The sequence below is a fragment of the Schistocerca piceifrons genome, chromosome 8 (assembly GCF_021461385.2).
Source record: "Schistocerca piceifrons isolate TAMUIC-IGC-003096 chromosome 8, iqSchPice1.1, whole genome shotgun sequence".
NCBI classification, from domain to species: Eukaryota; Metazoa; Arthropoda; class Insecta; order Orthoptera; family Acrididae; genus Schistocerca; species Schistocerca piceifrons.
The window spans coordinates 96,447,259-96,460,817 of record NC_060145.1 but is presented as its reverse complement, the minus strand read 5'-3'; the positions used below and the strand labels follow the sequence as shown (position 1 = coordinate 96,460,817).

Here is a 13,559-nt window from a genome sequence, read left to right as displayed (position 1 = left end):
GATATGATGCAGTAAGTGGACTGGATTATATACAAATGAACCAATTCACAATTTCCAAGCAGACTGGTAATATTTCTGCTATTTGATGATTAGTACTTTATGTCATCGCATTTATCAAACTTACGTCAAGGGGAACTCCCTCTGTTTTTTAAGCAAATGGATGCAAAATCAATGCTTGAGAAAGCTTCACAGTGTAGGCAGGTCAGTTGGTAAATCACATGGGTGCTTTCACACGTGGCTCTGGCTTTGATCGTGATTTAAAGGCCTTTAAATATGTCAGCTTGTGTCTGTATATATGTGTGTGTGTGTGTGTGTGTGTGTGTGTGTGTGTGTGTGTGTGTGTGTGTGTGCGCGTGTGCGCGCGAGTGTTGAGGGAAACATTCCACGTGGGAAAAATTATATATATATCTAAAAACAAATTTTTATATATATATATATATATATATATATATATATATAAAACAAAGATTTAGTGACTTACCATATGAAAGTGCTGGCTGGTCGACAGACACACAAACAAACACAAACATACACACAAAATTCAAGCTTTTGCAACAAACTGTTGCCTCATCAGGAAAGAGGGAAGGAGAGGGAAAGACGAAAGGATGTGGGTTTTAAGGAGAGGGTAAGGAGTCATTCCAATCCCGGGAGCGGAAAGACTTACCTTAGGGGGAAAAAAGGACGGGTATACACTCGCACACACACACATATCCATCCACACATATACAGACACAAGCAGACATATTTAAAGACAAAGAGTTTGGGCAGAGATGTCAGTCGAGGCAGAGGCAAAGATGTTGTTGAATGACAGGTGAGGTATGAGTGGCGGCAACTTGAAATTAGCGGAGATTGAGGCCTGGTGGATAACGGGAAGAGAGGATGTATTGAAGAGCAAGTTCCCATCTCCGGAGTTCGGATAGGTTGGTGTTAGTGGGAAGTATCCAGATAACCCGGACGGTGTAACACTGTGCCAAGATGTGCTGGCCGTGCACCAAGGCATGTTTAGCCACAGGGTGATCCTCATTACCAAACACTGTCTGCCTGTGTCCATTCATGCGAATGGACAGTTTGTTGCTGGTCATTCCCACATAGAATGCGTCACAGTGTAGGCAGGTCAGTTGGTAAACCATGTGGGTGCTTTCACACATGGCTCTGCCTTTGACTGTGTACACCTTCCGGGTTACAGGGCTGGAGTAGGTGGTGGTGGGAGGGTGCATGGGACATGTTTTACACCGGGGGCAGTTACAAGGGTAGGAGCCAGAGGGTAGGGAAGGTGGTTTGGGGATTTCATAGGGATGAACTAACAGGTTACGAAGGTTAGGTGGACGGCGGAAAGACACTCTTGGTGGAGTGGGGAGGATTTCATGAAGGATGGATCTCATTTCAGGGCAGGATTTCAGGAAGTCGTATCCCTGCTGGAGAGCCACATTCAGAATCTGATCCAGTCCCGGAAAGTATCCTGTCACAAGTGGGGCACTTTTGTGGTTCTTCTGTGGGAGGTTCTGGGTTTGAGAGGATGAGGAAGTGGCTCTGGTTATTTGCTTCTGTACCAGGTCGGGAGGGTAGTTGCGGGATGCAAAAGCTGTTTTCAGGTTGTTGGTGTAATGGTTCAGGGATTCCGGACTGGAGCAGATTCGTTTGCCACGAAGACCTAGGCTGTAGGGAAGGGACCGTTTGATGTGAAATGGGTGGCAGCTGTCGTAATGGAGGTACTGTTGCTTGTTGGTGGGTTTGATGTGGACGGACGTGTGAAGCTGGCCATTGGACAGGTGGAGGTCAACATCAAGGAAAGTGGCATGGGATTTGGAGTAGGACCAGGTGAATCTGATGGAACCAAAGGAGTTGAGGTTGGTTCTGGAGTTGTTCTTCACTGTGAGTCCAGATCATGAAGATGTCATCAATAAATCTGTACCAAACTTTGGGTTGGCAGGCCTGGGTAACCAAGAAGGCTTCCTCTAAGCGACCCATGAATAGGTTGGCGTACGAAGGGGCCATCCTGGTACCCATGGCTGTTCCCTTTAATTGCTGATATGTCTGGCCTTCAAAAGTGAAGAAGTTGTGGGTCAGGATGAAGCTGGCTAAGGTAATGAGGAAAGAGGTTTTAGGTAGGGTGGCAGGTGATCGGCGTGAAAGGAAGTGCTCCATCGCAGCAAGGCCCTGGACGTGCGGGATATTTGTGTATAAGGAAGTGGCATCAATGGTTACAAGGATGGTTTCTGGGGGTAACGGATTGGGTAAGGATTCCAGGCGTACGAGAAAGTGGTTGGTGTCTTTGATGAAGGATGGGAGACTGCACGTAATGGGTTGAAGGTGTTGATTTTATATATATAAAAACAAAGATGATGTGACTTACCATACGACAGCGCTGGCAGGTCGATAGAAACACAAACAGACCCATACATACACACAAAATTCAAGCTTTCGCAACGAACTGTTGCCTCATCAGGAAAGAGGGAAGGAGAGGGAAAGACGAAAGGAAGTGGGTTTTAAGGGAGAGGGTAAGGAGTCATTCCAATCCCGGGAGCAGAAAGACTTACCTTAGGGGGAAAAAAAGGACGGGTATACACTCGCGCACACACACACACGTATCTCCATCCACACATATACATACGTCTGCTTGGGTCTGTATATGTGTGGATGGAGATGTGTGTGTGTGCAAGTGTATACCCGTCCTTTTTTCCCCCCTAAGGTAAGTCTTTCCGCTCCCGGGATTGGAATGACTCCTTACCCTCTCCCTTAAAACCCACTTCCTTTCGTCTTTCCCTCTTTCCTGATGAGGCAACAGTTTGTTGCGAAAGCTTGAATTGTGTGTGTATGTTTGTGTGTCTGTCGACCTGCCAGCACTTTCATTTGGTAAGTCACATCATCTTTGTTTATATATATATATATATATATATAAAAACAAAGATGAGGTGACTTACCGAACAAAAGCGCTGGCAGGTCGATAGACACACAAACAAACACAAACATACACACAAAATTCAAGCTTTCGCAACAAACTGTTGCCTCATCAGGAAAGAGGTAAGGAGAGGGGAAGACGAAAGGAAGTGGGTTTTAAAGGAGAGGGTAAGGAGTCATTCCAATCCCGGGAGCGGAAAGACTTACCTTAGGGGGAAAAAAGGACAGGTATACACTCGCACACACGCACATATCCATCCACACATACAGACACAAGCAGACATATTTAAATTTTTCCCACGTGGAATGTTTCCTTCCATTATATATATATATATATATATATATATATATATATATATATATATTTAAAAAGAAAGATGATGAAACTTACCAAACAAAAGCGCTGGCAGGTCGATAGACACACAAACAAACACAAACATACACACAAAATTCTAGCTTTCGCAACCAATGGTTGCCTCGTCAGGAAAGAGGGAAGGAGAAGGAAAGACAAAAGGATATGGGTTTTAAGGGAGAGGGTAAGGAGTCATTCCAATCCCGGGAGCGGAAAGACTTACCTTAGGGGGAAAAAAGGACAGGTATACACTCGCACACACACACATATCCATCCACACATACACAGACACAAGCTTGTGTCTGTGTATGTGTGGATGGATATGTGTGTGTGTGCGAGTGTATACCTGTCCTTTTTTCCCCCTAAGGTAAGTCTTTCCGCTCCCGGGATTGGAATGACTCCTTACCCTCTCCCTTAAAACCCATATCCTTTTGTCTTTCCTTCTCCTTCCCTCTTTCCTGACGAGGCAACCATTGGTTGCGAAAGCTAGAATTTTGTGTGTATGTTTGTGTTTGTTTGTGTGTCTATCGACCTGCCAGCGCTTTTGTTTGGTAAGTTTCATCATCTTTCTTTTTAAATATATTTTTCCCATGTGGAATGTTTCCCTCTATTATATATATATATATATATATAAAATAGAGGGAAACATTCCACGTAGGAAAAATATATCTAAAAACAAAGATGATGTGACTTACCAAATGAAAGTGCTGGCAGGTCGACAGACACACAAACAAACACAAACATACACACAAAATTCAAGCTTTCGCAACAAACTGTTGCTTCATCAGGAAAGAGGGAAGGAGAGGGAAAGACGAAAGGATGTGGGTTTTAAGGGAGAGGGTAAGGAGTCATTCCAATCCCGGGAGCGGAAAGGCTTACCTTAGGGGGAAAAAAGGACGGGTATACACTCGCGCGCGCGCACACACACACACATATCCATCCACACATATACAGACACAAGCAGACATATTTGAAGACAAAGAGTTTGTCAAATTTTGCAGTTTGTCAAATACCGAAATACAAAACTTGTTCTTACACTGATGTACACTGCAGAATAATAATGTAATTTCTAAGAAAACTAGCACAATAGCAAAATGAATGAATACATGAATCTTTCCATGCTTACCCTATATTCAACATTCTTCCCTTCCTTACAGCATTTCGGACATTCCCAGCTGTTTGGAAGATCTTCATTAACAATACCTTCTGTATCTGGTATCTGGAAACACATAAGAATTGCAATAAAACTAAGTAAGAATGTAATTTCTCTGCAATTTAATTAAAAAAATACAGTTGAACTTTTCTATAAAAACATCAGTTACAACAACAAACCGGCTATAATGTCGTGATTTTTGTGCTACAGCTATATTCCTCATAAGGAACATACTTCTCAACGTTGCTTAATATGACAAGTGTAAATGTGTGTACCTCGTATATAACATCATTTTCAGCCTGAGTTAGCAACAAGATTTTCCAAGAACCAGTTTACTGTAGAACGAAGTCTGTTGCTGTAATATTGAAACCTTCTCTGCTTTTCCAACAATAGGTTGAGGTGCACTATAGACTCTTCGCCTTATTGTTACCCTTGTGCATTCATAGTACAGCAGTGGTGACAGACTTCATCAACAGTACATGTGATGTCAGTTTCCGTAACAATTTGTTACAATGTGCACACATTTTAGAACACCACGGTCAGTTAGAGAGCAGTTTTAACGGTGAAAGAAAAAGTGAAACTCATTCATGACATTGAGAATAGAGCTAAAAAGGTTGATGTTTTTCACCAATTTTGCCTTGTACATTCCACAGTCCAAATGATTTGGAGGAACAAGGATAGAATTTTACTGTGTGTGAACAAAAGGGATGTAAAATTAAGCAGTTACGAAACGATAATGGAGTAACATGGATGAAGTGCTGCTTAAGTGGTTTAAGCAACAGTGAAGCATCAATTCACCCATTAGTGGACCTATCCTCATGGTGAAAGCAGAATTTGCCAAGAAATTAAAAGATGAATTTTTGTACAGCAATGGCTGGATTGACAGATTCAGGCACGTCACTGCATTATTTGTAGCAAAGTGAGCAGTGAAGCCAACAGCGTGAATACTGAAACAATCCAATAACGGCTGATTACCATGTGGCTTACATAATTTGTGAAGGATATGCAGACTGTGATATCTTTAATGCAGATGTGACTGGCTTTTTCTTTAAATTGACACCTGACAAACCTTTGAAATTCAAGGGCAAAAAATGTGTGTATGGCAAGTTGTCTAACAAATGAATAACAGTTCTGGAAGAAAAACTTGCTTGTGATAGGTAAATCAAAAATCCTAGGCGCTTAAGTGTGTAAAGAAACTGCCAGTGCACTACGGTGCTAGTAGAAAATCTTGGATGACCCCTGAACTCTTTGAAGTTGAAATAAGGCGATGGGATCGGCAACTTAGAAATCAGTAAAGGAAAATATTTGTTCTTGTTGTTAACTGTCCAGCACATCCTGCTTGTTTTTCTTCCTGCAAATACAACAAGCTTATTGCAGCTACAATGCACTGAGAATTAGTCTATTACACTGATGGGTGCGAACAGATGTATTACCAAAGCTTGGAGTCATGTCGCAGCCCAAACCATCAAGAACTGTTTCCGTCATGCGGTAATTACAACTGAAGGAATAAATGCCACTGAAACTGAAGACACATTTGATGACGCTGATGATCTGCCACGGTCAGAAATCAACTACGATATTCTCAATCTCTGCGACTATGAAATGTATGCAACAATAGATGATGACTTTGTAACAACTGAAGCAAAAACTGAAGAAATTGCAAATGAAGTAAAGAATCAGGGCCACAATGAGGGAGATGAAGAAGAAGAAGAAGAAGAAGAAGAAGAAGAAAGAAAGAAAGTGCCTGTCCCTACTGTGAGTGATGGTTTAGGAGCCATTACAATTGTGAACCTGTTCTATGAAGCTATGGGAGGGAGCAATGAAATTGCAAATTCAGTAATGAACATAGAACATAATTTAGGAAATGTGTACTGGGCAAATGGATAGCACAGTAAAATGACATGAGTACTTCACATCTAAGTAAAGACGTTTGGTGAGTACTCAACATACTGCTGTATATAGTGTATTCATGTAAGCTTCAGAATGAATACTGTATAAAATAAAACAATGCTAAATAAATTTGTTCTTTTACAGTTGCCACCACAATAGACTGAAAATCTGAATCTCAATTGCACTCGTTTACAACAACATAACTTTCAAGGTCCTTTGAATGTTGTTATAGCAAGGTTCCATGGTACAGTGAAACCTCTTTGTAACGTTCCTCCATATAATGTTTTTCTCTATGTTACGTCCGTAAAGCCCATATAAACAATGTTAAATTTTCCTCTTTACTGCATTTGCTCTATATTACAGTTTCCTCCATGTAACGCTCATATTTTTGGAACCCTGGTCAATTATTTACCTCTTATAACGTTTAAGTGTCTGGATGTAGACGCATCGTTTTCCGTTCTGTGGTTTCACAGTTTGCACCGGCTCGGAAAGCCCGCGCTCAGCGTATTTCATATGTCAGCGGCAAAACCCAGTAACGTGACATGTGACACACATTCTGCTTGCGATCTTTTTGGCACCATTTCAGTCGATGCTTTGTATTAGTACTTAGTAGCGTGTTGTGTGAGCTGAGCAGCAAACAGTTCGTGTGCCTAGTAAGTGTGTGTCTTCGATATAACGTTTTTTTAAAGCTTTCATTAGTGGACATGAGTGAAAAGCGGAAGCATATTTCTCTGGAAGAGAAGGTTTCTATTATTAAAAAAGTGGAGGCATCTCCTGGCGTTGAGTCACGTGGAACTAGCGAAGCAATTGGGACTGGCCCCTTCAACACTCAACACTATTATGTAAAACAGATCGTCGATAATGGAAGGGTTTGAGAATTGTGGAAATTCGAAACGTATGCGTTTGAAACAATCGACTTACGACGAAATGGAGAAAGTTTTATTAACTTGGTTTCAGCAAGCACGTGCTGCATACATTCCTATAAACGGAACTGTTTTGAAGGAGAAGGCGCTTCAAATATCACTGCAGTTAGGAATGGACAATTTTAAGGCATCCAATGGATGGATTGATAAATTTTGACAGCGTCATGGTGTTTGTACAAATCGGAATGTGGAGAAAGTAAAAGTGTGGACGAACCAACTGTAGCTCAGTGGATGCAGACTCTCCCTAATCTGATACAGGGCTACAAACTGCGTGACATTTATAACGCTGACGAAACCGGCATGTTTTTTTTTAATTTAATGCCGGATAAGACATTTACTTTTCGTGGGGAAAATTGCCATGGCGGTAAGAAGAGCAAGGAACATCTTACCGTTTTGTTGTGTACAAATGCTGATGGCAGTGAAAAACTGAAACCTTTGGTTATTGGGAAGCCAAAAAATTCGAGGTGCTTCAAAAACATTTCCACATTTCTGTGCAAATATACAAACAATGCCAAGGCATGGATGACGAGTGAAATATTTTTACGTTTTCTAAGAGAATTTGACGCTAAAATGGGGAGTGCTGCAAGAAAAGTGTTGCTGTTTGTGGATAGATGTGCGGCACATCCACCAGACATACCCTTTCTGAGAAATGTTAAAGTAGTTTTCCTGCCACCCAACTGCACCAGCCATTTGCAACATTTAGACTTGAGCATAATACACGCCCTTAAGGTTAAATATAGGACAGCCCTTGTAAAAAAGGCCTTGAATTTGATGGACCAAAGAAAACCGGGAAGCCAGCAAAGCTCACAACTGAAACTGAACATTTTACAGGCAGTAAATTTAATTATGTACTCTTGGAGGGAAGTAAGTGCCGAAACTATTAAAAACTGTTTCACAAAAGCAGGATTCTGTGAGAATGAGATGGCAGCTCCTGTGGAAGAAGTTGCAAGTGATTTGCAAGAGTTTCACAAATTAAGGCAGTGATTCTGTCACTTTTGAGGACTTTGTGGCTGTGGATGACAACGTGGCAACCACAGGAGTACAAAGTATTGAGGAGCTGACTGCAGAGAGAAGCTTGGAGAGTAATAGTGGTAGTGGTAGTGAAAGTGACAGTGACAAGGAAGATGACCCTGTGCCCTCATATACTACGGCAGCTGAAGCCTTTGAAACATTCAGGAGATACATGATGGCCCATAGACTTGAGGACAGAACAGTAGTTCAACTTGCTCATTTAGAGCAAGAAATGATTGCCATAAGAGTCTAGGAGAAACAGAAAACAAGCAAGCCTGCTTGAATATTTTAAAAAATCATAGGTATGTTATTTTCAGATTGCTTAGGTTCCTAGAGTTTTGTGCAAATTTAAGTTCCATTTGATAATTTAATTACTGAAGTAATTTTTTTGTAACTAATTCTTTTTTAATCTGTGCCATTTACTGTGTTTTTATGTAATATGTTCAGTATATCATAAACAAAATTTGGCTCATATTCTATAATTGGGTCAACTGAAGAATGGGATACCACCTGTCAGCTTTGGAGAATGATGTCAATCTTAAGAATCTGTTATAACTTTTTACTGTACAAACTGATCCATTTACTTTCACCCATCCACCTACCGAGCCCCATGTTTTAATTAAAAAAGCTAATCAGTTGATACGTTGATCATTTGCAATGAATATGATATGTTGTGAAAATTTAAAATGTCATCTATGGCACCATTTGTCAAAGCTGATTAGTGATATCCTGATCTTCAGTAATGCCCTATAATTATTATTTAGAAGCCTTCCTCTTTATAGTGTTTTCCTCTATACAGTGTTCAGAATTTGTGGTCCCTTGAAAAACATTATATAGAGGTTCACTGTATATCAATCCGTTAACTTGAATAGTATCAGTAACAACAATTATCTACAAGACTGTCTTACAGAAGCTTCACTAAATGAATTCAAGAGACTTCTTACACAGTTAAAAGGCTATTTATGACTGAAAAAGTTGTGGGATTAGGCAATCAGATTCTGAATGTGTAAAGAACATTCTATGAGAACTATAACATTTACAAACAACCAACTACACTGAAATCCCACTTATACATTTTTCAAGTGACACTACGAAAATGGTGTAAAATGCAGGAAAATGTATAATGTGGAAAATAACTTTTTAAGGGGTAAAAGTTACATATAGGACGCCCCTTGCATTTTCACACTTTTTGTACATTTAATGTACATAATAAGCATCAAAATACTTACAAAATACTCATCAGGGACTTATTTATTATCGGAAAAATGTTATCTGAATTTTTTTATGCATTTAGCCACTAGTGTAACTGGAACTGCTAATTGCCTAGAAAGTAGAAACACTTTGACTTACTTTTATACCTCATAATCAATGTATTCGAAATGCCTTCAAGTGTCATTCATGATTTAAATAATGAAACACTGCAGTAGTTATGTATTTTTTAATGCTTGGTGTGACATGTTTCGAAAAATTATTGTCAATGTCAAGTGCAAATATTTACATAATTATTTTGTGTGGTGTCTGCATATGTGTTGTTCTGTGTTTCTTGTGCTGCAGTCATCTTTGGGGCTATAAGGTACTGTGCCTCCTCAGTTATGCAGAAAACCACACACGCGCAAACTATCACTTGTGTCGTTTGTTTGTGAAACATAAACAAAAAGTATTTACGAAAATATTTGCACCTGACGAGAAAAATAAATTTTCAAAACATGTCTTGCTAACCATAGTAAAATACATAAATGGTGCTGTGTTTAAACCAAAAATATCTGAGCAACACAGAGAAAGCAAAAGTGTCTACTATCACTCCAAATGGTCAAACAATGAGACACATGAAATATGCAGTCGAGTAATAAAAAGGTACCACGTCACGAAAGTCACAACAATCGTGGAGCTCCACATATGCTGCACAGACAGTTTAAAAACCATTACGATTGGTCACGATACCTGTTTTCAAACTAAAGAGTTTAGAATTTAGCCTCCTTGATTTGAATGAACGTATAGTCCGTTCATCATAAGACTAAACGTCATGTAAACATTACACTATGTATTATTCTGCATTTGCTGGAACCTCATTGGATTTTGTTTCACGTGGAATGGAAGCCAAGCTGTCTCGAGTACAGTCAAGTATGATAAGGACGGTAAGTTTTATGCTGTGCATTATGTGTACATCAGCTCAGCGATGATATGGGGTAACAGCTTTACCAGTGCATTTAACTTGGACAGCACTGGCCAGGCAAGTGATACAACTAACCTGCAGTGATGTCAACAGCTGCAGTAAAGACGTAAAAAGAGATGAACAGAGAAACAATATAGCTTTGAATGTCATTAAATTTTTAAACAGAAGAAAATAATATATGGCAAAACTCAGGCAATACGCTTCTTAGATGACCAGACAGAAAAGACAACATGCACTCGATCTTAGCTAACATAGTACTGTAACTAAAAACAAGAGTGATGAAAATTCCCGAAATTAACAAGGGTAATTATTCTGCATCAGCTACACGTGGCATAAAAGTGCACCACTGATTTCCCATGTAGTTAAATACTGAAGCCACCTGAAGGTGTTACAGTCAGCTATCTGGTAATCTCTGAACTCCTTCCCTATCACATCAGACTGCGAGGAATATGGTACATTCCAGTATTGCTACGTTAATAATGAGGTGATCAGCAACAGAAACCCAAGCACCAAAAAATTCACATTTCCTCCTCCTATTTTATGACGTGCTGTTCTGCATTTCGCAATCATTTGGTAGAAACAAATCTTCGTGCATTAGTTGCAGTACATTGCAGCTTAAATGTCTTGTTATTTCTCACAACAAATTTATTAATTTGGCTCCGGATCAATTCTGTTGGATTCAGGTTGCAGTGTTACAGTGACAACTGTAAATATGCAGCATTTGTACAGTGTGTTCGCCACTGTGAAAATTGTTTGCCACGTTTCTACGATGGGTATCACTCTGGATTGTGTGAAACCACATCTCCTCTACAAAATAATCAGCATATACAAATAAATAGTATTTGTTTTTTCCATTTTCTCCAAACAATTTAACTGTGTTATATTTTCTTAACTTCAACAATCTTTAACAATCTTTTATAAAATATCAGTAATTAAGAATGTACATTTGCAATGGCAACCAGAATTTTGTGCACAACATGTAATTAGAAACTAGACAATGTGCATTTTTCTTGAAAAACGATGGTTAAATATGAGTTAATTAACATATATTTGATGAATTTCATATTTTAGTGATTTATGTATTCAAAATGAAACAATACTTGTTAACTACAACGAGTTTCGAACTGCCACCCGCTCGGGTACATGATTATCATACCTAGACGCTACTGTTTACACCGTGCACATAACAAATACATTTTTCTTATATTTAGTACATAGTGTTTCTCAAGAAAATGAAAGCTGATTTTTCTCCATAATCTTATGAAAAACATTAAGAAAAACCTGTTTCTTGCCATTAACAGTGTTCTCCATGCATTTCACCATGAAACAGAAAGCAGTGTCATCCACTTTCACAGAATATGAGAACGGCGAGACAATCAGAGCACAAGTAGCGTTTACAGAGACGGTGACTGCACACAATTTTTGAAATAAGAATTACGTAACTCAAGTATGATTAAGCAAAACATTGATGGCTGTTAATACATCAGAATGTCTTAAAAGGTTCTTTTACAGTGACATAGTAATAAGATATCTAACACATAAGCTGGGCCTACTTCTAAGAGCGTAACAGCACCAATGTACGACAGCTATGGCTGCTGACCAATCACGTCATTTGTGTTTGTTTGCATAAGGTTTATTCTTATGATGAATGAAGTATAGTTACACCTATCAGCCAAAACTTCAGGTAGAAATTCATGCCAACAAGAGATAAAACGTGTATTGTTCCAACTTTTAGCAATTCGGGTCTGCTGAGCAGTGTCCTGTTGTCAGAAAACACCATATAATGTTTGTAAACACTATGGAAAGGCCAACATCATGTCAGCATCATTTTAAGTCAATTACTCCACAAACTCTTTTTCATTAAGTGAAAATCACGAGAAAATTATAAATATGTTAACACAAAATCTGGTGTGAATTAACATTGTGAAAATAGACAATTTGATGGGAGCGATAAAAAATGTCGTAAATGGTGGAGAAAGTTAATTCCAGGAACTTAAGAGTGGGGTTATACTGTATTTGGAAAAAAAAAGAGAGAGCATAAGCCGTCAATGTACACAATGTTGCTATGCAATAAAGATCTTCAAACATGAAACTAAAAATATATATTAAAAAAAATTGTTTCTCTCAAACAAGTAAGCATCATATCAGGCTATGACTCCACGACTTATCTTTTTAAAAATGAAAACACAAATATTACAATACCATCAACTAAAAAACTTGTGTCTCACACTGTAAAACGGTTTACTTAAGTAATTATCTACACAAGTGAATTCAGCAAACATATTTCGTAGAGAGAGAGAGAGAGAGAGAGAGAGAGAGAAGAATGTGTGTGTGTGCATGTACGCGTGCACACAGTTTCAGAATACAGGTGATATTACAAATAATAACAGCAGTATAATTAGTCAAATCCATAGAATCCAATGTTAAAACAGCCCATCGAAAAGGTAAGGTTTAAATGTGATACATATGAAGTGATAAAACTTAAAAAAAGGATTGCTTTCAAAGTAATATTACAAGAAATACAAATGTGTTACATACAGTCTTTGCTATACAGTCGGGGTGAATGATCTCGTAGCAGATGCAGCATTCCATGAGTGAACTGGGTGCTTCACGATTTGTCTTCGGAATAGGAAGAACAGGTGCTTGGCCCCATCCATCCAGTGCACACATGACACATGCAGCCGTAACGGGCAACATAGGCTGTTGAAGAAAACAGTACTCATGAAACAGGCACACACATTATGCTCTATGTGATTTCTATTTAGTGTTAGCTATGCATAATCTACTCCCACATGAATGACATACTGAACGAGAGGAAACTGTTTATTCTGATGTCTGTAATCAATGTGCACAACACGTAGGTGAAAGAAACTATCGTAGCACTGTATCTTTATTAATTAGGAAGATAAAATATACTATATGTAAATTAAAGGCTGCTCACTGCTGTCAGCTGCAACAGGCCATTAAGCAGAATCGGTGACAAGTGAAAGTGTGTGCCGGACCACGATTCGAACTCGGGATCTCCTGCTTACTAGACAGGTGTGGTAACCACTGCGCCATCCGCGACACAGCATTATCGCTGCTGCATGAACTATCTCGGCACGTCTCAAGGCCAATCCACACTCCCACTGAGTGCCATCTATCCGCAGTCCTTGTCCA

The 13,559-nt window shown here is 39.3% G+C and overlaps 1 protein-coding gene across 1 annotated transcript in view; it reads right to left on the bottom strand.

The window, feature by feature from the left end:
- LOC124712097 (jmjC domain-containing histone demethylation protein 1) overlaps window positions 1-13,559 on the bottom strand; it is a 126,208-nt gene that overhangs the window by 75,196 nt on the left and 37,453 nt on the right. Inside the window, exons 10-11 of the mRNA XM_047242394.1 lie at window positions 12,939-13,100; window positions 4,377-4,469 (exon numbers count right to left, since the gene is read on the bottom strand). Of these exons, the coding sequence (XP_047098350.1) occupies window positions 4,377-4,469; window positions 12,939-13,100 (255 nt within the window). The remainder of the gene's footprint in view (window positions 1-4,376; window positions 4,470-12,938; window positions 13,101-13,559) is intronic.